The sequence below is a fragment of the Electrophorus electricus genome, chromosome 18 (genome assembly GCF_013358815.1).
Source record: "Electrophorus electricus isolate fEleEle1 chromosome 18, fEleEle1.pri, whole genome shotgun sequence".
NCBI classification, from domain to species: domain Eukaryota; kingdom Metazoa; phylum Chordata; class Actinopteri; order Gymnotiformes; family Gymnotidae; genus Electrophorus; species Electrophorus electricus.
The window spans coordinates 11,304,225-11,325,939 of record NC_049552.1 but is presented as its reverse complement, the minus strand read 5'-3'; the positions used below and the strand labels follow the sequence as shown (position 1 = coordinate 11,325,939).

The following is a 21,715-nucleotide window of genomic DNA, read 5'->3' as shown; positions in this document are numbered from 1 at the left end:
ACATCCCAATCAAGGGCAAAATCTGAATCAAATCGCAAATCCAAGTACCTATGAATCCTATTCAACCTATGAATCCTACATTTACCTATGTATCTCAGAATTACAAAAACAGGCATGTGTTATTCTTTAGATTTACTTAACGGTCAAATAATTTTTGTAACAACACAGTGAGTCATGCTCATACTGAAAAAATCTTAAATGTCAGTACTTTTTTTTTTACCTAAGAGTAGAAATTTAACATCTAATATTATGTGATTATCCATAACAGTTTTTATTCCTAGCTAATACCAAGGGTTGCCTTCACTATACTAAAATATACTATTTGAATATATAGTACATAATATAATGTGAATGTGTCATCCTCAAATGTGAATACCTGAGAAGTAATAGGGAGAACACACTTTAGTGAACCATCACAGATTGGACAGTGGAATGTTCCAGTTTCTTAATTAGCTTCTTCAAACACAAGTTTAAATCAAAAACAACACAAAGGAAGAATACTGAAACAGATACAAATTCACAGGACATGTTTAGTGTACACATTTATTGGACATCACAGATATGTGGAGAGCCACATTTCCATTTTGGAGATGAGGGTGTAGTTGAGCAGGGCACAGGGCACAGCCCTGACGAAACTGGCACCCATGCCACTGTAAAAACCCAGGAGCCCATGCTTCTCATAGATCTGGACGAGCCCGCGAAGGACACCACTGCATGTCTGTGAGCCTGCCATGAAGGCTGAAAGACAGAGGTTGTTTTAATTGGCTCCTCGAGAGAGAGTTGAAATATAAATACATTTTGTAATTGACCAAGAGTCCTTTGTCTGAAGCACTGACTGTGTGTGTTAATCACTGGTCATGCCCATACCCTTGCTCCACAAGACATGATTTTGTGTCACAGAGTTTATTCATTACCATTCCATTCAATGTCTCTGAAACAACAGTTTCATTCTGAACAGTGTCTTATGTATACTGTATCACACCATGTCCAAAATGGCTTAGGATATTGGTTAGAGTTGTGAGTTGTTGCTAAGGCATACTGGTTAACACCAACAGATTCAGAGTACACAAAAGCTGCCCTCAGAGGGCTGCTTGCATGCTCTGTACCCACTCTAAATAATTGATAATCATTAATATTAAAATTTTTTTCAATGAATATATTATCATATTTTATGATGGCCATTTTATGGTGGCCATTTATTATATCACCCCAGTGTACTTGAACCAGCACCTTGCGCTTGCTGCTGGGTCCTGATGACGGCCAGTGGATAGCTGCTTGCCTGCCCGCACGCAAATGCTAGGAAGCTGAAGAGCAGCAGCTTGGTGTCATGGCAGTTGGCAGGGTCTCTTCTCGCCCAGCTCATTATTGACTGCCGAGAGAAGCGAGAGGGTGGCATGACTAAAAACAGCACTGACACAAGATTCCCGTCAGGAGCTTGAGCACACTTTCTCAATGCAAGTTACAATGTTTTGTAACTTGGACATTTTACATCTTGGAAAATGTAAGTACTATCAAATTGTTGAAAAAAATGTTTCTTTATGTTGGATTTTTTGAATAAGCCTTTTCTAGAGATTGCTTTTACCAATTTCAACCACAAAATATGCAATTCAGTTCCTGCACAGAATCACTCCGTTTGTGTTCACAGACATTAAACTGAGAATTCAAGAATTCAAAGAATTCAACATTTATGAATTTATCAAGAGGTCAGATCATGGAGTCAGACACATGAATGCAAAACAGTGCCCAGTGTTTCCTGAATATGATCCCAAAGGCTGTTCTTACCTGATGAACTGCACACTCCACTCCTGCATAAGGGATCATGCACATGATGCTTGGCTTGAAGCCTCTGTAGAAAGCCCATGGCGACTCACTGTGGCAAATGGAGAGAGCGCATCCCAGAAGACCATGGGGGGCACCGGCCTGCTGCAGGTTCAGCCTGACCTTCAACACCTGCGACCAAGTGGCATCCAAATCTGTCCGCCGAACAGTACGCCAGCAATACCCCCAAGCTCCTTCCCTCTCTAACTTACTCTAATACTGCCAAACTTTGGTCAAAAGTCATTTAAATCACTGAACCATGTAAATCTGTTTTTTTGTTTTTTTAGATCACAACATAGATATAAAGGAATTAAGTCACTGAATACATCAAAACATATACGCAAAACAAGTGACTGCAATGCTGTCAATGTTGCAAAAACACGCCCATGTGCCAAGACGGCTGTTTCCACTGGTATTCATGCAAAGCCATAGAATGCAACTACCAACACTGCCATGCATGGTCAGTCATTACTACCCAGGAAGAGAGGAACGCAAATATGAACATATGAATGTTTAGTGGACTTTTTCAATAAAGGCAGTGGAGTGATCCACTGCTGGGGTTCAGGTTTGAATCCTGCTTGTGACATCTGCCACCCACAATGGTCTGTGTTGGCCTGCACCTTTCCAGGCATCTCATGACAAGAGGAAAAGATCTACTGGCTATAAACTACTTGGGTGGTACCAAAATAAATGATGACACAAACACATTTTACACACACGTAAAAGGGGCAGTGGAGTATTCAGACCTTTCATGTCTCTGTGATACCTCTAGGGGGTAGAATGCAGCATGTGCTACAGCCCCAGAGACACAGCCTAGTCCAAACCGCTGTTCAATGGACAGATAATCCCGCTCACCCAGGACCTGCTTCCTCATCTGTATGATGACAAAGAACAGTGGATAAGGTTGGGGGGAGGGGTCATATGTTTGGGGGGAAGGTTGGGGGTGGGGTTTACACACCTTGGCATAAAGGAAACATTGAAGTGTTGACTGTGGAGTGCCTTTAAGCACATTGACTGCATTTCCTTGCCACATAGACCTGACTCCTCCTGGTTTTAGGTCTCGCAAACCCAAAGACACAGCCTTGGATCCATACACCTAAAGAAGGCAGAATTCCAGACTTGTCTTCAACAACAGAAAACCTTATATTCAACACTATATCTCTTGCCTGTTTAAAGGATTTATAGTGCATTCTACAACCTGACTACTGCCGAATATGCATGTATGTTCAGACAGCTGCTGTGTGAATCACAGCTCAAGGGAAAAAAATCTAACTGCCCTTGCAATACCTGCAGCTGAGTCTTTAAGCGGTCGATTGGTGCAGTCACAGTTCTAGAGATGGCATCAGCCATGCCTGCAGCCAGGAAAAAGTTTCTGCATGCTGACACATCTGTCTCATCATGTGCCATCACTATGGGCACACAGCGACTCTCGCCCACGTCAAACACCTATGCTCAAGAGAAATATGTACATGTGGTGGAATGCACTGAAATGACCTTTCTGAACCCCTATTCATGATGATGTCATGACTTGTAGTGCTGGGGTTCGTAGCTCCAGTCTTGGGAACCCACTGAGCTGTATTCCCTTCCTCCATCCATCAGCTAATTGCTGCATGTGAGAGTTTCGGTTCTTTCTGGCTCAATAATTATGATGGACACTGGGTCCCCAGGACTGAGAAACTGAGAACTTCAGTTGAACATCCTCTTTACATTTGGGTTATTACTATTTCCTTGGATGACCCAGTCTAAACAACTCTACAGATCAACATACGACTGGGTGGTCCAGACCAAAGACTGAGCATTGAACAATGAAAACTCAGTGATGGGCAGGACTGGTCAACAGTAGCATTCCAATCCAACAATTTCCAGAATGTGCAAGGATGCGAGAAGGCTCGTTTCTAAGCAACAACTGCACTGACCAGGTTGTGCTTCCACGAGCACACCAGCTCTCCAATGCTCTCAACTGGGTTGATCACGACATGGTGCAGGAACTCCTCCCAGTCGACCGTCATGGAACTGTCCTCATCCATCCTAACAGCAAGCGGACCCATGAGAAAAGTGAATATACCAGTATGAAATATGAAAGTGAACACAACAGCATGATCAATAACAGCACATCCAAGATCTATACATATATCATGCATGATTGTAACTAAATAGCCAGTAATAAAATTTGTGTTTTTTGTGTTATTTGTGGTTGGCATCTTATATCTCACTTATATTGGACTAAATGCCCAGTGTGTTTCAATGCAGACAATACCTGCCTTAGGGGTATTTTTCTAGCAGAAGTACAATAGGTTTGAAGCTACAGCTGTATCAGTATCAGGCTCTGGCACATGATGCATGCAGTGATAGTGAAATTGAGATTTTCCTTCTATCACTAAATCCAGATTTGACAGCGTCCTGTGAAAAAGGCGCAGCAAGACTTACATCTGGATTATCCTCTCTGCGTTAGATTTAGATATGGCCACACCTAATTCCTTGAACAAATGTATGATATCCTCCTGGTCAATGAATCCTAATCAAAGAGCATATTATTGTGAACAATGCAAAACATTTATGAAACATGCTGTTGCATTACATACATAAATAAATACACACATACACACTGCATACATACTTTAGATACATGGAAACATACTGTCACCTAAAAAGAATCAGGCTACTAAAATCAAATGTCTTATTTTGTTGCGTGTGTGCAAATGACCCCCTAGAACCGTTTCCAACAATTGTCTTTTGACACTGTAGGCCCTGTATGTAGCTGGACGGAATTAATGATTTCATTTAGCAGGACATTTCTGTGAATTGCCCATATAGATTTTGCTGTCTGATTTATTCAGTCAATAAAATAAGAGACTGGTGTTGTTTGATTCAGGTCATGCGGAAAGATTGCGACAGTAGCGTAAATGTTGTCTAAATATAGGCTATCAAATTGGACTCACCGCATTTATTCTTGTCAAGGGCATGGAAGTCTATTTTCCACTTCTTCTCCCTGTCCATCATGTAGCTGAGGAACTCCTGATAATCAAGCCGTCCGTCGTAATTGCGATCATAATTTGTCACGATGATCTGGTACGAAAAAAATATATAATTCTCGCAACAAATTACGTCATTTGATTCTGTTATTCTAATTACGTTGTTATAGCAAAGGAATTTACCTGAGCTTTTTCATCAACAGATACAACACCAACCCTTCTCATCTCATTATGTAATTCTTCAACTGATATAAAACCGTCGTTATTTTTGTCCAGTTTATCAAACAAACAACGAAATTGATCCATGCCGAGAAGCAAATACCAATAGGTTTATGTAAATGTATCACGTCTACAAGCAATAATGGGCAAATTCGTGGCGCTCTTGAAAGATTCTGACTGTATTTATTCCTCCGCGAGTATCGCTGAGTCATGTGAATCTCTCCTCTGCGTCCAGCACTCACGGATGCTCCTTTTTCCCCTACTTGGTACGCTGTCGTTCCACTTATGAACAGCAGGTGGTACAGTGACGTGAGAACGTGTGGCTTTTTTGGTGTGGCTTTTTTTTGCTTTTTTGAGCCGAAATCCAGATGACATGAGACCGTAATTCACAAAAGAAATGAGTAACTGTAAACACCTTCTCAGTACTTACTCAGATTTGATTCCTAAAGACAGCCCAAGATTTGGAAATAGCCTCGGATATCAGCATTTTCAACTTTAGGGTAAGACATGTTCAATTTAGGAAGAGGTCTCTATTAAACTCTATTAAAGAGGAGCTGGTGGTGGTGGTGTTGGGGGGGGGGGGGGGGGGGGGGGGGGGGCTAATTAGTTGGCTCTGTTTGTTCTTTAATATTAAAGAACAAACAGAGCCAACTAATTAGCCCCCCCCCCCCCCCCCCCCCCCCCCCCAACAGCTCCTCTTGCTATAGAACTTTAACTTGCTATAAAGACGATGGGCTCCCCTTCTGAGCCTGTTCCTCTACGGGTTTTTTGCTCTTGTTCTCTTGAGTTTTCCAGGCCACTGTCACATTGGCTTGCTCATTAGGGGCCTGCACCAGGATTCTCTGCATATATCACTTCTGTAAAGCTACTTTGTGAGAATATTTGTTGTAAAAAGCTCTATATGAATACATTTGAATTTGAATTTACTATTTAAAATACATTGTATAGGCATATTGTGCGTTAGATAACTAGTTTTTTTATTTACATGTCCTCCAAGATTGGGGGATGTAGGGTTCTGTCTTTTAATATCACAGATCCCACTAAGCTATTTATAGGAAATGACCTGCAGTAGTCTGCATCTGTGGCAGCTTTGATTCCTACACTCTGACGTAGCCAGCAAGCCATCCAACAGGGTAAACTGACAATGGTACAATTGTGTTTAGACGCACTGTTTTAGGCCAATGCTGGTGAGCAGAGACTACACAGCTACACGCCAAAGTGCTTAAAGATGTTGGCTACTGTGAAACTAAACTGTGTTACAGCCTTCTTACAGTCGTGGAGGCATACAGCACAGGAAACATGGCAGTGATTATGTCTAATTTCCTACATAAAATAATGGTTGTTGGTCTTTCAGGTGAAATAGATCCCAAGTCAGAATGAGCATTTATTGATAGTATGAGATGTTTGTCAGCTCAGCTGCAGGGCTACCAAAACTGTTGCTAAATGTAGGCCTAAACCAAACATTTCCAAATACTTCTTATTTGTTGGTATGGAAAACCTGAGTGTGGTACCATGACTCAGGAGATTCACAGACCAAGAAAAACAAACAAACAAACAAACAAACAAAAAACAGTTCTGTCTCTCTCAGAAAATGACAATTAGACCCCATAGGTTTTCCATCTAGATAACAGATAACATTTGTATCAATAGGTAACAAACACTTGCATCAAGTATAGTCTACAGCATAACAAGTGTGCATGAATGCAAGTCAGATCACATTTCATTTAAAAGATCCCCCGAGTTACATTTCAATAATATATTTCTGTCCATCAATTCTCATGACTTCTGTGGTTTAATTTGGCTTAACTGAATATAGGAAATGACGTGCCTCAACGTTTACTTTCTAGAACGAGCCCACAGATTCCAGTGCGAGGCACTGGTTCGAGGGAGGGCGGAATGGCTATTTAAAGAGTGTACAGGGAGGGAACACGGCACTGAGTAAACGCCGCCAAACAAATAACACCATCGCCATCACCATCGTACCATTATTATTTACAGTGGCAGACATTCGAACCTGGACGAAATACCAGGACTTCAGTCAGTGGTTTGTATACGCAGTATAGCCCGCGATCGAATCCACTGACAGCGACGTCGACATCAGCCACCATCCGGTACGGGACCGCATAAATTGAAATGGGGAAAGATTATTACAAAATCCTGGGGATTTCGAAAGGAGCGGCAGAAGAGGACATTAAAAAAGCATACAGAAAACAGGCTCTAAAATGGCACCCCGATAAAAACAAGGCGCCCAATGCAGGAGAAAAATTCAAGGAGGTCGCCGAGGCATATGAAGTTCTTAGTGATCCAAAGAAACGAGAAATATACGACCAATATGGAGAGGAAGGTATGATCTCACTAGTCATTTTGTGCAGATTGGAAGGAAAAAACTACGACTGAAAATTTGCCATTAATAATATCTAATATTTTTACTGACGCACTGATTTCAGGGATATATTGTGTAGCAGCATTCCGTACCCGCTTTTAATGTATCGTCTACGAATATCTCAAATAATTTAATCTAATGGATAATTAACCATATTCGAGTAAACCCGACGTAATAAGACTCGGCCATGGTTGTGTGGTTAGCCATCTGATCCAATGCTCATTTTACTGGACATTACAGGAGCGCTATAGTCCAATAGTTAGATTACTGCATTAGTGTAATGGGATTTTGCTGAGTAGCCGTGTTACTACAGGTTATTGAAACTGGGGTGTCTCAATTAAACATGTTGTGCGGTTCGATTATGATTCATTTCGGTTAGATTTCTAAGTTAATGCATAAAATGTTTTTAAGAACAGTCAATGCGCACTGTACATCCAATCATCGAGGCGTCTAAAATTGGGGTTGTCATACATGGCGTTCTCCAACCAGTTTTCATAAGGTTTGCTGCGCGTGTAACGGTACAGTAAGTTCTTAAAGAAATAGGCCTACGTGGAGTGCAACAAGCGAGTTTAGGTTGCCACGTTATAAAACGCATTAGACACCTGTGCGAAGCTGTAGGTTTTATTGAACGTATATTGTAGATGTAGACTGGTCTAGTAGGTGGTTCCAAACACAGGTCTAATGTGGTAAATCTTGTGTTGCTCAGGTTTGAAAGGAGGAGGAGGGCCCACAGACGGACAAGGCAGCAACTTCACCTATACCTTCCACGGAGATCCTCACGCGACGTTCGCCACCTTTTTCGGTGGCGCCAACCCTTTCGAAATGTTTTTCGGCCGGAAGGTCAACGGGAGAGATGATGATGACATGGAAGTGGACGGTAGTGATCCTTTTGGTTCTTTTACAAGTTTTAACATTAACGGGTTCCCTCGCGATCGCCACGTAGGTCTCGGAGGTCAATCCCGGAGAAAACAAGACCCAGCGATCCACCACGAGCTGCGCGTATCGTTAGAGGAGGTCTTTCATGGGTGTACCAAGCGCATGAAGATCTCTCGCAAGCGCTTGAATCCAGATGGACGGACCATGAGGACCGAGGACAAAATCCTTACTATTGAGATAAAGCGGGGATGGAAGGAGGGTACCAAAATCACATTTCCACGCGAGGGTGACGAATCACCTGGCACCATTCCAGCGGACATCGTGTTCGTAATCAAGGACAAGCCTCACGCCCACTTTCGACGAGAGGGCTCAGATATCGTGTATCCTGTGCGCGTCAGTTTACGTCAGGTATGGCTCTTAATTGTGCAAGAATTACTAACTGAATCCATTTTAATCATTTTGATTATTACAGCAGTAGACTGTGTATCCCAATGTCACGTCGTGGGCTAAAATGGGGCAGCGTTATAATGTTCTGCACAAAATGATTTCCATATTGATGTGCATTTGATTAAATAAATGAAAAACTGAAGTCCAGGCCTTCTAGTTAGTCTAGCCTTATACAGTAAGGCAGCACTGGCCCATCTCTATTTAGCCAGGGTATCTCTTATGTAATATCTAAAGCAAGGCAGCAAGAGACATGAGTTCAGCGCCAAAAGACAGGCGCACACCCACTTCAGCTGTTCTTGGCTTACGAGTAGCTCCTTGTATGTCAGAATCAATGTAAGGTAAAAGCCAACAAAAAGTGTTTTAAGGTGATTACTGCAGAAAGAAAAGATGAAATAAACTCCTGTTTGCAGATAAAGTAAACAATATCTCACCAGTATCCCACTAAGTAATATTTTGTATTACACAATAGGAAGTTATTAAACCTGTATCTAAGTGAGGTTGTGAATATGTTTATTATGTGAAAGCTCCACGAAGAATAATACAGAATAGCATCATCTAATGTATGCATGCAGTGAGAGGTGCTGGTAACTCAAACTGCAGATGTAATGCTTTGCCCACTTTTTTTGTCCTAGTCTTTGTGTGGCTGCTCAGTTACTGTGTCAACAATAGATGGAAAAACATGCAACATGAAGATCACTGACGTCATCAAACCTGGCATGAGGAAGATCATCGCCGGACAGGGACTGCCCTTCCCTAAGAACCCTGAGCAAAGGGGCGACCTCATAGTGGAATTTGATGTGACCTTTCCAGAGAGTCTGCCATCCACTGCTAAGGACGTCCTGAAACGGCACCTGCCAACTTCATAGAGGGAAGTGGGCTGACGGAAATGGCATTACCATCCAATCATTAGCCCCACCCTCCCTTAGTCACCACCATGGGACAATGCTGACAAATCACCACTATACCCCCATAAAGAATGTGCAATTTCTATTTTTGAACTGTTTAGCATTTTGTTCTATTTTGTTTTGCTTTGCTTTTTTAAATATGTTGCATGCTGTAATAAGGTCATAAAAGTGCAAGTGCAATATTCCTATCAATATTCGTATTGTCTGAAAGTAAATAACAAATTTGATTCCTTTTCAAAGTGGCTGAATTTTCCTTATTCTTCTCTTGAATTGTGTAATTTGGTTAGGAAAATTTGAGCATATGTTTCTCGAACGTCTTGAAAAAAAAAATGTATTAGGCTTCTTTCCTACATTTTAGGGTAGTATGTTTTTCAGCCTTTTTTATTGCAATCCTTTTCTTATTGAAATGAGCTCTCTAAAGAGTGCTTCAAATACTATAGTGAATAGAGTCATAGCTGAGATTCTTTATAATACTAAATCGTGAAACCTGTTGGTAGATTTTATGTCTCCCTGGAAAGAGTTTTAGACATCAGCAGCAATCTCCCGATTCTCATGAACCTAAGAATGAGTAGAATAGCCTTAAACTACGTACACTGTTGATAGTCTGTTTATATTCCTTTTAGATTTTTAAATATGCTTATTATTCCTTAGTGCCATTACAAAATATTGGGACTAAGTATATACGACATAAAGATGTTCTCATTACGAACAGAAAACCAGGAAGCACAGGTATCTATTTTGGATGTCATAAATAGATTTCTGTGTAGAGTCTTCTTTATGTACTATAGCCTTTAATTAGTGTATTGTAGTTAAATCGCGGGGGGATCGAAGCTTTTGCTAGGCGTGAGAAGTTGACGTTCAAAAACTTCAGATTTTAAATGTTAGTATTGCTAATCCACAAGGGGACGCCACATATTTAAGTGCACATTAGCGTGCAGCAATGGTGTTTCCATTTCCAGCGAAATGTCTAAATAATTATGAATAAAAAACCTTAGGTTTCTAATTTATAATTATTTGGATATGATGTGATCACTTAAGTAGAAAAAGGAATGCATAAAACAATAAGTCATACTTGTTATTAGTCTTGAACAACACAAGTTGTGTTTAGTTAATATAAGACAATACCAGAATTGTAAAGCCAAAGAACGCAATGAATTGACAACAGACGTGAAAGTTGGTGGTCATCTAGTTCCTACTAGATGATTAGAATAAAATGTCCTCGAGTTGTGGCTACACGCCTATTATGTAACCAGATTATTTTTACTCAGAATTATTATTTTATTTTATAGAATGTCGTACTCCATTACATGCCTCTCTAACTACCTAGCACATTCTTATTAGATTACGCCTTTTAAAAAACATGAATACCTGATCCAGGTAAATGAGTTTCTGCATGACGTGGATTGCTCATATCGCTCAGGATGCCTGTTTGCGCACTGCGCTTGCGTTCATACAGCTGTGAAACAGTGTTTCCATTGTTTGCGCACAGAGAGCTTGAGAGTTTATAAGTAGATTGGGGAACGAGAGGGTATCTCCTACGCGACTCCTGTTTACCTGTCGAATACAAAGGGTTCCAATTCCGCAATCAACTCTGGAACATTTTCGGAGAAGAAACGCTAAACGACTAAAGGGTAGAACAATCTTTGCAACAGGTCGTTCTCTCAAATGCTCTAGCTGCTCGACTCCCGTGTCTACGTGCCTCACGGATTTTCTGTAGGAGCAAGCATGCCTCTGGGACTGAGGAAAAAGAAAAGCAAGTCGAGAGAAAGCTCCAGTTTGGTGGAGAATGAGGAGGTTGGTGGACTAGCGGCTGGAAGTGCAGGCAAGTCTGCTGTAAACGGCGGCGGACTACCTCCTCCACCTGCTAACCTACGACCGAAACTCGTGTTTCATACACAGCTTGCACACGGTAGTCCCACGGGCAGGATCGAAGGATTCACAAATGTCAAGGAATTGTACATGAAAATAGCGGAAACGTTCAATTTAAATCCATCCGAGGTAAAAAAAAAAAATGTTTGTTTTTTAAAATAATGTTTCAAACACAGAAACAAGAAAGCAATGTGTCATTAAACAAAAACAGCAAATGGCAAGTAGTATTGCGCAAAGCATGAGTAAATGTAGGAAGTGCACTTACAAAGATATGCTTGTAGTATAAGATAAAGATCCCATAAAGGTGCCGACTCTGACAGCGTTATTTCTTGCGACTGAGGTTGTTTTTTTGTTTTTGTTTTTAAGATGCACAGAAAGTAGGCCTAGATTGCATATAATTTTAACTATCCACGGGAATTAAAATATCAAGGTTTTAATAGTCCCAGGAAGGAAATTGTGTTGTATTATTTTGATGACAGTATAAACGCAACAGGTTCCGTATAGGCTAGTTTATTTATGTGATTTTCCACTTGGAAAAACAAGTCACGAACGCACAATGCTTTTACGAAAAAACGAAAAGTTTGAGCTGCCCTTTAATTGTGACATACCGTATTAAGTTAAAGCTTAGAGGATAGGCTACTCTATGCTTTCAATGGTGCTTCCTGGAAACCGGTCTGACGAGTCACCAGACTGATATTCCTGGGTGTGAGGCGTCAAGCGTTTGCTGGTCACATAAAAGAATGACATAGTACCTGTTGGTTATTTATTAACAGGTGGACCGTCAAAGAGGACATACAGCGTATTTCTATTACATTTCAAATTTTATATCTGACATTAATACAGTGACTGAGGTCAGAAGAACTACTGAATCTGCGGAAAGTTTTTCTGTGCGCGATAGGCCCTTGATTTTGAATTGCTTCCGAGTCTCAGTTAGGCAATGTGCAGGAGGGCGGCTTTGCGGTATGATAAGTGGTGGGTTTTGGGTGGGCATGGTCCAAGCACAGGTCCTTGGAGGAAGTCCCTTACGTCCTGTGGAGTGGGAACTGACTAAATTCGTGCTGATAAGATGCTTAGGGTGAGCTGACTATGAGCTCGCCTCTGACAGATGTCAGGGACAAATGGGGGGCTGGGCTGGGCTGGGAGGCTGTCGTTTGGAGTTTCAGGGATCCACAACCCTGGGTGCTGAATCGGATTACTGGAAGAGGCTTTTGACATCACCTATTACAAAAATGTGGGTGAAGGTGAAGTCAGTGATGGTACTTCAGGCCTTTTTATGTGATGTGTCCTTTGGATGAAACAAATATGAATTTGTTGCAGCCTGGTTTTTCTAGTTTGTGCTTCTGCCAAGTCCTTGTACTATCATGATATGCTGATTTTAAACCAAGTCTACTAGTGTTGAAAGTATTGTATCATTGTGTCAGCATACCATATTATTTCCCTTTTACTAACATAGGCAATTTTTCCATATGGTTATCTATTTTCCTTAATCTGTCCCTCTGGTCCCACCATATGCTACGTGCCAGCTATAAGAGGTGTGATAGCTTCTGTTATTTCTGTTATGGAAATGGTGTTTCGTGTTATTATAATTTCATATACTGTTTAGCTGCTAAATGCTGATATTTTAGAGGCTTTATTCTGCTTATTCTGCTTTTAATTGTTGAAGCCTTCTTGACAAACACATACTTTGTAAAACTGTATGCAAAATTAATGTTACAAATAGACTTTTGTTCACTGCTTTGCTGATTGTTTTTCCACAACTACTACTAGAGCATACATGATTTTACTTTGTACTAATATATATATATATATATATATATATATATATATATATATATATATATATATATATATATATATATATAATGCCACGCATAATCTGGCTTTACAACATTGTACAAAGTCTGTTTATAATCACCACCACATGTTTGGTTGTGTGAACTCAGTTAGTGTGGTATCCATCATTAAACAAATGAGAGCCTTGGCTGAATGAGTCTGAATATGCTGGAACTGTGCTTCAGCCATTTCAACACAACATAGCGTGTTAATAATGAGGTATGTATGTATGTATGTATGTATGTATGTATATATATATACATACATACACATTATGCCTTATTATGCCTCATTACTTAGCTGTGTTGTGGATACCACAGTAGTCTTTGTTTTTTTAAATATCTTTTTCATTACCTTCTACCAAAGCCATCAGAGTTTGAAGGTGTGGTGCAGTATTTTTGCTGTTCTCAGGCTTACATTCTTTTGAACTGAGATTGATGTCATTCCTGGAATCTGTTGGACCTACTCCTCCATCTTAGGGGTCAGAGCTCCAAGTGGCCATATCGCCACAGTGATGACCTTGGTGTTAACCTTCTACATTCTTTTTTTTTTTTCTTTTTTTTTTCCTTTCAGTTTCTAAAGTAATTCATATTTTCATATTCATATTCATATGTTACCATCACTTGTGTCTGCAGCTTCTCTTACCACTGCTGTTTGCTATATGATGACTGCTTGGTTTGCCAGTATTTGTTTATCTGTTTGGATCTGGAGGACCCACATCTTGGCCTTGTTGTCCACTGCCACTTCCTGTGGTTCCTCCCATTTGGATTTGAAGGTGTCCTGCTCATATGCCTTGTGCATGTTCCTCTGCAACTTAGTTGTCTCTTAGTGTTTGTTTTACCTTCCAGCATCTTGCATCCTACTACTATGTGCTGGATTGTCTCAGAGGGCCCTTTGCACTGTCCGCATCTGCAGTCTTGTCTATTGTGATACGCCCTTGCTTCCACCACGTAAACCTAGTGATTGATTTTGTGCTGTACCTCAGTCCTGCCTTTTCCATCCATTGGTAGGATGGTCTTATTGCAGCCCCCTCTGCTATCTGTCTGTGGTACATTCCATGGAGGTGCTTATTCTGCCATGGCACCTCCTCTGCTTCCATGGTGATCATGTCCCTCATCTATCTGAAGCACTGCCTCATGAGCTCAACCTTTGGGGCCATTGCTCTGATGTATTCATGGATGTTTCATATCTTACCGCACTTTGTAAGACCCTCCCCCCCTCTTTCCAGCTGGCATACAGCCTTTGCATGTAAGATCTTGGGTGGAGTGCCCCATGCATCGTGTGATGTTTTCCGGTCTTGACACCGGCAGTATTCAGCTCTTCTCTTGGCCAGCTTATTGTGCCTGTTGGGTATCTGATGACTGGCAGAGCCCATGTATTTATGGCTTTGATCTTATTCTTTCCATTCAACTGGCTCTTGATAACCTGCCTTATTCTATGGAGGTACCTGTCATTCTTGTTTCTGGTTCCCATGTGATGGGGAAAAAAAAACTACATGTGGGATCTTTATGTTAAAATTAAAGTGATATTTAAGACCACATATTGGTTGTAAACAAATGAAATTGGCCCAGTGCTTTCTTCTTCTTCTTCTTCTTCTTCTTCTTCTTCTTCTTCTTCTTCTATGCAATTGTGATCTTAAGGAACGTTTTTCATTGTTCTCATTTACTTGCAGCAGAATTGACATCATATTGACAACAAAATAATTTGCACAAGAATGCTGGGGTCAGTGAATCCATTGTGGAGCTTTCAGGGTACACCAGTATGATTACCATGCAAACAAAATAAATCTTATTCATGTAAATATGCTTGCACCATAAGCATACATGTTCAGAACACTTTTATATGTTTGACAACAACAGTGATAAATCCTGGTCAGACAGCTGCATGACGCTGATGTAAGAATCTCAGAAGATTCTCAGTGTGCCTGATGAATTTGATGCTGGTCAGTGTTGTCCCATGTTCATTGTTGAATGGTTATATTACTGCTTATTTGATGCTCACAAATGGTCCTTCCTCTGCTAGTGCTGGACAGTACATTGTAAAGCTGAAGCTCATGCTAACCTGATTTGAAATGACACTTTGAATGTTCTAAATCCTTGATATACATTTGACTGAGCAGCAGCTTTCCTTTCAGATTCTTTCAGAAATACGGTGTATTTCATTATATGTAACTATTATAACACTTCATTATAGCATATCCAACTTCCTGACTGTGTCAACAAGGCTTCAGATCTAGTGAGAATTAATTAGCAAGTAACAACCAGTTATTGTTAAAAATATTGTAGTCATTGTGCCCACACAGTCTAAGCTTTAAATATAAAATGCATTAATATATATAAATATTCAACATCCTCCACGCTTGCCCAAATATTCCAGACAGTTTTAGAATATGCCTTGGCAGACTTTTTTTTTTTAATTATTGCTTATTAATTACAATGGCTTTTATGATTGGACACAGAAAAATATCACTTTAGCCCTCATCACACAGACAGTCCTTCTCAAGGTTAATATAGAAGAATTAATTTACCACACCACAAGTGTGTGCTTGTTCCTATGCACTAGCTGAGTGGAATGTGTTCAAACATGTACTTTTGCCCCACGTTCAACCACAACTGAAACAGGTTTTCAGGCCTAAGTTGGGACTTTGTAACTGCCTTCCAGTGCAAGCAATTTTAAACAGGTTGGCGCCATCAAGGACCCAATTTTTCTCTTTTGACGCAGGCTTTTTAATGCCTGCCTGAGAAGGTTATGTCATAAGCATGAAGGAATATTGCAGTGCGACATTAAAGCCTTCAGAGCTTTTGAATTATTTCACCTGTGGTTGTGCGTGTCTGCACATGGAAGCATTTCACACAAAATGCATCCATATATTGAAATGGCAGGCAAATGTGAACATCAGTACTAACAGTTAAGTAAATGAACAAGACAAAGTTTGCCTCCGAAACATTTTTAGTAGTTATGGGCTCAGCATGAGTTTGTTCACATCAGTAGGCTCATCTTTACCAGGCTAATGATTACTTATGAATTACTGCTGATAAGTGTTTCTGGCTGTTTTTACTCAACAATGACTTACACAAGTCATTTTATAAACTTCTTAGTCAGTCATTTTACAGAATGACCCATCTGCCCCCATCCCACACCCCTGTGTGCACTGCTTTGAAAATGTCAGCATCAGCATTTAACCTGCCTAACTAGGTTACGCTCTAAAGTTTCAAAGCTGCTGTGAACACCAGCCTTGTTCTTTTTTTTTTCTTTCCCTGTCTGCTATTATGCTGTGGTCACTCCTGAGCCTCTGCCTGGCTCATTCTTGCTTTGTTAGTTGTGCAGAATGCTGGAGTCATGTCCCAGAATAGTATCTGGTTCATTGCCAGACAAACAAGCCCAGTCTAATTAAAACCAAAACTGTTGTTATTAAAGCCTTTTTATTCTCTAACCTGTTCTATTTGTATAGAAAGACTGAATCACTTTTCCAGAAGTGATTCACCAAGGAATGGTACATAGTCATTCATTTCTAATATGGAAAGATTATTGTTGTTTTTGTTTGCTTCTATTGTAAATTTTCCATTTAAACTCATAGCTCAGATCTGTTCTGCCACATGCCTTATCTGATCCACTTGTTAGGAATACATATGTCTGGAGATACAGACTTTCTGAGCATTTGTCCATACCCGCTTGACCCCTTGGCCGGCCCGAAGGAGGTGATGGAGCTCTGGGCACATACAGGCTCCCATCACAGGTGGTGCATCAGCACTACAGAATGTAACTGCCATGGAACATCCTGTGTGCTTGATGACGTGCCTGTGAAAGGCGGCATGATGTCAGCCGCAGCCGTGGCAACTGCAATGTGGATGTCTGTGAATCCGCCCACAGGCCATAGTTGGTGTGTGTGTGTGTGTGTGTGTGTGTGTGTATGTATGTGTGTGTGTGTGTGTGTGTGTGTGTGTGTGTGTGTGTGTGTGGGGGTTTTTTTCCCCTTCAGATTTACTTAAAGCAGGCAAAACCGTCTACTCTTCAATCTACCTCCTTTCTAAAACCCTACCCTCTTAATCCAGGCCTTTTTATACTCCCTGGTAACCAGGGGTAACGTGTGTGTGTGTGTGTGTGTGTGTGTGTGTGTGTGTGTGTGTGTGCGAGAGCCAGCAGTACACAAAGGGACGGAAAACAGGCTAGGTTTGTTTGCTCCTGTGCTACTAAAGGTCACTATGGTTAACTTATACAGTCCAATACAGCATTTTTTTATGACCGCAAATTCCCTGTCTGTGTTCAAAGGTCAGACAGAGCAACCCTGGACAGTGTCATAAGGAGTGTTATCAACAAAGGAATGGAACATGGGATCGGTTGCTGAAAATGAGCCAAATTAGCATTGGAAACCTGGGATGCTTTGTTCTTGCTGGATGTGCTGTTTATATTAATAGACAACTGTGGTGCCAGCATGAGCAGAGCAGGAATAAATTACTCCCCCGCCAGAACATTCCCTTCACCGGCTACCTTTAAATCTGGCAACAATTCACTCAGGTTGCCAGGTATCATCTTAGAGCCCCCCGGACCAGGATGTCATGCTGAAAGAGTGAATGCCAAATTTGAGGGAAAATTGGCACCAGTGACAAGGTTATTTTATCAGGTCATTGTACATATGGTGTTCATGAGAAGTCATCTGCCAAACTAAATAAACCAATCACACTGTCCATGCGTATTACCTGTTGATGTTAAGGTGCGGTCATTTTGATCTATTCAAGTAAATAAGAAGTGTGTTGGGCAGCATTTCTATTTGATTCTGTTAGTTAGGCCTGGAACAAATCAGCAGTGTCTGATTAGCTCATAAGAGAGGCTCATCATAATGCTTAGGTGTGTGGATAAAGCTGAAAACCGCCATTTCGATATAAACAAATCACATACTTTCCCTACTGCTCATACCCTTTTCAGAACTCGAATAATACACCCATGTAATTTGGGTTTTTAAGACATTATCTGTACCATCTCTTCCATTGCAAGGTTGCAGTAATACATGATGAATCAAATGGAATAATTCAGATCAGTTCACAGAGATGATGCATAACTTTTTATAACTAATGAATAGTAGATAGTAAACAGCTACTTTTGTTCTGTGTATTGGTACTGTTGAACATTCCCCTGATGTTTCTGGCAGATCTTGTTTTGCACCCTGAACACCCATAAAATTGACATGGACAAACTCCTCGGAGGGCAGATAGGTCTGGAGGATTTCATCTTCGCTCACGTCAAAGGGATTAAAAAGGAGGTGGAGGTTTTTAAGGCTGAAGACGCCCTGGGCCTCACCATTACAGACAACGGGGCTGGTTATGCCTTCATAAAGGTAGGCACCTTTAGGGTATGAGGGGCTTTAGCAGAAATGGCATTCTTCCTAAGCTTCACCTGAAGGCATGGAAATGATCACACGAGCGACGTAACAGATACTGGCTGATGGATGAGAAAGCACCCCATTTCTATACTAATAGGCTGTGTTTAGCGGAAAACACTTCTTTAAATGTCCATCAGCTTCATAACACATGAAGAAAGCCTGTGTCATCATGCAGAAGTAATGAAGACGTGACCGTTCCTATTTAGTTGGGAGGAGCATTAATGGGTGATGGAATTTCACACTGACATGGCGTTGCACTTCTGGAGCAGATTTGGGTTTGTTCATTGACTTGGATCCAAGGTGTAATTGATCTTGTGTGTAAAATTGTGTGTGGAATAAACTGATAACATCTATAAGCAAGTTATCATTTAAAACAAAGTGCTTTTAAATAAATATATATATACATTTTGTTTTTTATGAGTTGCCAAAAGTAAGGGTACTTTCTTTGTTGTGAACCTTGCAAGTGATATGGTAGCAGGTTTGCTGAATACCTGTGTAAGATTTTTGTGCAACTAGGTTTCTCCTATAACTGTAAAGTAGTAGAAAACCTTCAGCATAAGCAGGCATATGGATGTTTTTCAGTGTATGTGCTTTTATATTCAGAGCTTTGAGACTGAGAGTTACTAAGTAAACAGATCAGAATAATGCCAAACACTCATTTTCAAAGTATTTTCATTTGTGCAACATTAATGTTTATGGAGTCTATCAAAATGTACCTCTTAATATATTTAATTTTGATTTGTACTGGTATTGTGTACAGAGCCTGAAATGCTGTGTACATGTTTTATCATGTTTCATTCATAACCTCATATTTACCTGTTTATGTGTGTGTAGCGTATAAAAGAGGGCAGTGTGGTGGACGGTGTCAAGGTGATCTGTGTGGGAGACCACATTGAATGCATTAATGGGACTAAAATAGTGGGGGCACGGCACTACGAAGTGGCTCGAATGCTGAAGGATTTGCCCAAAAATGAGACCTTTACACTCAAGCTGGTGGAGCCCATGAAGGCTTTTGGTGAGTCCTTCCCCACAACTGCACCATCAAACTTCCGCAGAGCTCAGTGGGGCTGAAAAAATAACACTTTGCAATTTATCAGTAGACCGTATAAGCAACAAGACAGCATTGAGGCATATTTTAGGCATATAAGTTTAAACATTTGTAATTAAATAATTTTTTTTCAATTTTAGAGCATGTTATGTCAGGGAGTGTCATAATTTGCATGCTGATCTCAGTAATGCTGTTAAGATTTTAAAACGGTATGAAATGAGATGTGCCTGTTCACCCCACCCACCCCCACAGAGATGCTAGAACCACGGTCAAAAGGAACCAAACCTGCAGGAGAGAGCAAGCTTGGTTATGGCCGAGGAACTCTTAGGCTACGCTCCAAAGGCCCAGCTACCGTGGAGGAAATGGTGAGAACATATGTCTTTTATTTTGCAGAGAACAGTCTGGCATGACCTATGATCAACATAAGGCAGTTTGGCAGTTTGGACTGATCATTTTCATGATTTAATTCTTTCTTCTGCAGCCCACAGCATTTGAGGAAAAAGCAGTGAAAAAGGTGGATGACCTGCTTGAGAGTTACATGGGGATTCGTGACATGGAATTAGGTGACTGACTGTAGCCTACATTAACATCACAGAGGTCGCTATAGGCAAATTTGGAAGCATAGCCAGTAACACTATCGCATGGATTTCCAGTATTTGAAAACTCCCTTTGTCCTCCACAGCGGCCACGATGGTGGAGGTCGGTCGAGACAAGCAGAACCCGGACGAATTTGCTATGGCTCTAGATGAGGCTCTCGGAGACTTCGCTTTCCCTGACGAATTTGTGTTCGATGTGTGGGGGGCCATTGGAGATGCCAAGCAGGGTCGTTTTTAATCCCACTCCTAGTTTCCTCACACCACACACACACACACACACACACACACACACACACACACACACACACACACAGTGAAATAACTTGGCTAGCTAATTGAATCTTGGGAAACTTTTTAGATAACAGCACACAGTGTATAATAAGGAATGTTGCTGTTTCCTATCACTGTGATCTAAAGAAAATACATATCTCATATCTAAGTGTACTTATTTTCCTTGTTCGCACTAGCTTAGGCCACCATCGCCCTGCCCTTTCATATTACACTTATGTGCTAAGGCACTCTTCTGTGGATCAGAGAAGCAAAGCCCAGTGATTCTAACACAGCCATCATATTATGGCATTTTGAAGGATCAAAAAAAAAAAAAAAAAAGTTTAAGTAATAGATAAAATTAAGAATCACTGTAGCTTTTGTGCTTTACTTCATTTTTTTTTTCATAATGTATCCTGAATGTAAGTTGATTTATTGTTTGTTGTAAAATCAGTAACAAGGTCAGACATTGATCAGTTTGTGTTTTGTGTACAAGTCATAGAAACTATAGAATTTATTTTTATTTTTTTGCGAGCCAAGGCCTACACATGGGCAAACTCTGAATATGGTGCAGGACCATGATTTACAAAGCATCAGTGAGTTGGTGTCCATTAATAGTCACTGTTGAATCTTAACAGATAAATGACTAAACTAAAACACTTAGTTAGCATATATGCATTGGGCATTTTTCTTCCTTATTACATTTAAGTCAACATTGTCAAGGGTTTTGTTTGTATGTTTGTTTGTTTTTGCTTGAGAATTTCATTTGTATTTTTGATGTCCTTAGAGTCAAAGCAAATTTCTTTGGAATTTTGTCCCACGAAGGTCTGTAAGAATTTTACCCTGGGGTCTAGATTACTATATCTGCGGTATTTGGAGTCCATACCAAAGTCTGGACTACCTCCATTAATATATCTTGCCTATTTTATACAATATTTATGGCTAAAATCTATATCTTGGCTTAGAAATGTGACGGTGAACTTTAGAAAATTTTACATGGATTTTTTTTTTGTATAGCATACAAAAATATACAGTAATTGTCATTTTATAGATTGACAGATTTATTTTCAATCTTCTAATTTATTTGTTCAATAAAATTCTACTT

At 40.4% G+C, this 21,715-nt stretch overlaps 3 protein-coding genes across 6 annotated transcripts; 2 read left to right on the top strand and 1 right to left on the bottom strand.

The window, feature by feature from the left end:
- Nucleotides 1-512: 512 nt before the first annotated feature.
- On the bottom strand, nucleotides 513-5,571 carry slc25a24l (solute carrier family 25 member 24, like). Of its 3 annotated transcripts, none has more exons than XM_026998319.2 (10): nucleotides 5,440-5,571; nucleotides 4,758-4,884; nucleotides 4,246-4,333; nucleotides 3,735-3,846; nucleotides 3,106-3,264; nucleotides 2,777-2,914; nucleotides 2,585-2,692; nucleotides 1,783-1,950; nucleotides 1,231-1,369; nucleotides 513-738 (listed from the first exon to the last, which is right to left on the bottom strand). In XM_026998319.2, the coding sequence occupies exons 2-10, from the start codon at nucleotides 4,816-4,818 to the stop codon at nucleotides 554-556; spliced, it is 1,158 nt and encodes a 385-aa protein (XP_026854120.2). In that variant the 5' UTR covers nucleotides 4,819-4,884; nucleotides 5,440-5,571; the 3' UTR covers nucleotides 513-553. The 3 variants fall into 3 exon arrangements, with proteins under 3 accessions (XP_026854120.2, XP_026854118.2, XP_026854119.2); XM_026998317.2 differs by lacking the exon at nucleotides 5,440-5,571 and adding an exon at nucleotides 4,974-5,251; XM_026998318.2 differs by lacking the exons at nucleotides 3,106-3,264; nucleotides 5,440-5,571 and adding an exon at nucleotides 4,974-5,251.
- Nucleotides 5,572-6,872: 1,301 nt separating this feature from the next.
- dnajb4 (DnaJ heat shock protein family (Hsp40) member B4) lies at nucleotides 6,873-9,859 on the top strand. The gene is made up of 3 exons (XM_026998320.2): nucleotides 6,873-7,353; nucleotides 8,099-8,676; nucleotides 9,348-9,859. The coding sequence occupies exons 1-3, from the start codon at nucleotides 7,143-7,145 to the stop codon at nucleotides 9,579-9,581; spliced, it is 1,023 nt and encodes a 340-aa protein (XP_026854121.1). The 5' UTR covers nucleotides 6,873-7,142; the 3' UTR covers nucleotides 9,582-9,859.
- Nucleotides 9,860-9,954: 95 nt separating this feature from the next.
- Nucleotides 9,955-20,654, top strand: gipc2 (GIPC PDZ domain containing family, member 2). 2 transcript variants are annotated; one of them, XM_026998323.2, is made up of 6 exons: nucleotides 9,955-11,414; nucleotides 18,469-18,654; nucleotides 19,534-19,714; nucleotides 20,000-20,112; nucleotides 20,229-20,310; nucleotides 20,430-20,654. In XM_026998323.2, the coding sequence occupies exons 1-6, from the start codon at nucleotides 11,346-11,348 to the stop codon at nucleotides 20,579-20,581; spliced, it is 783 nt and encodes a 260-aa protein (XP_026854124.1). In that variant the 5' UTR covers nucleotides 9,955-11,345; the 3' UTR covers nucleotides 20,582-20,654. The 2 variants fall into 2 exon arrangements, with proteins under 2 accessions (XP_026854124.1, XP_026854123.1); XM_026998322.2 differs by having other exon boundaries at nucleotides 9,955-11,618.
- The last annotated feature ends 1,061 nt before the right edge of the window (nucleotides 20,655-21,715 follow it).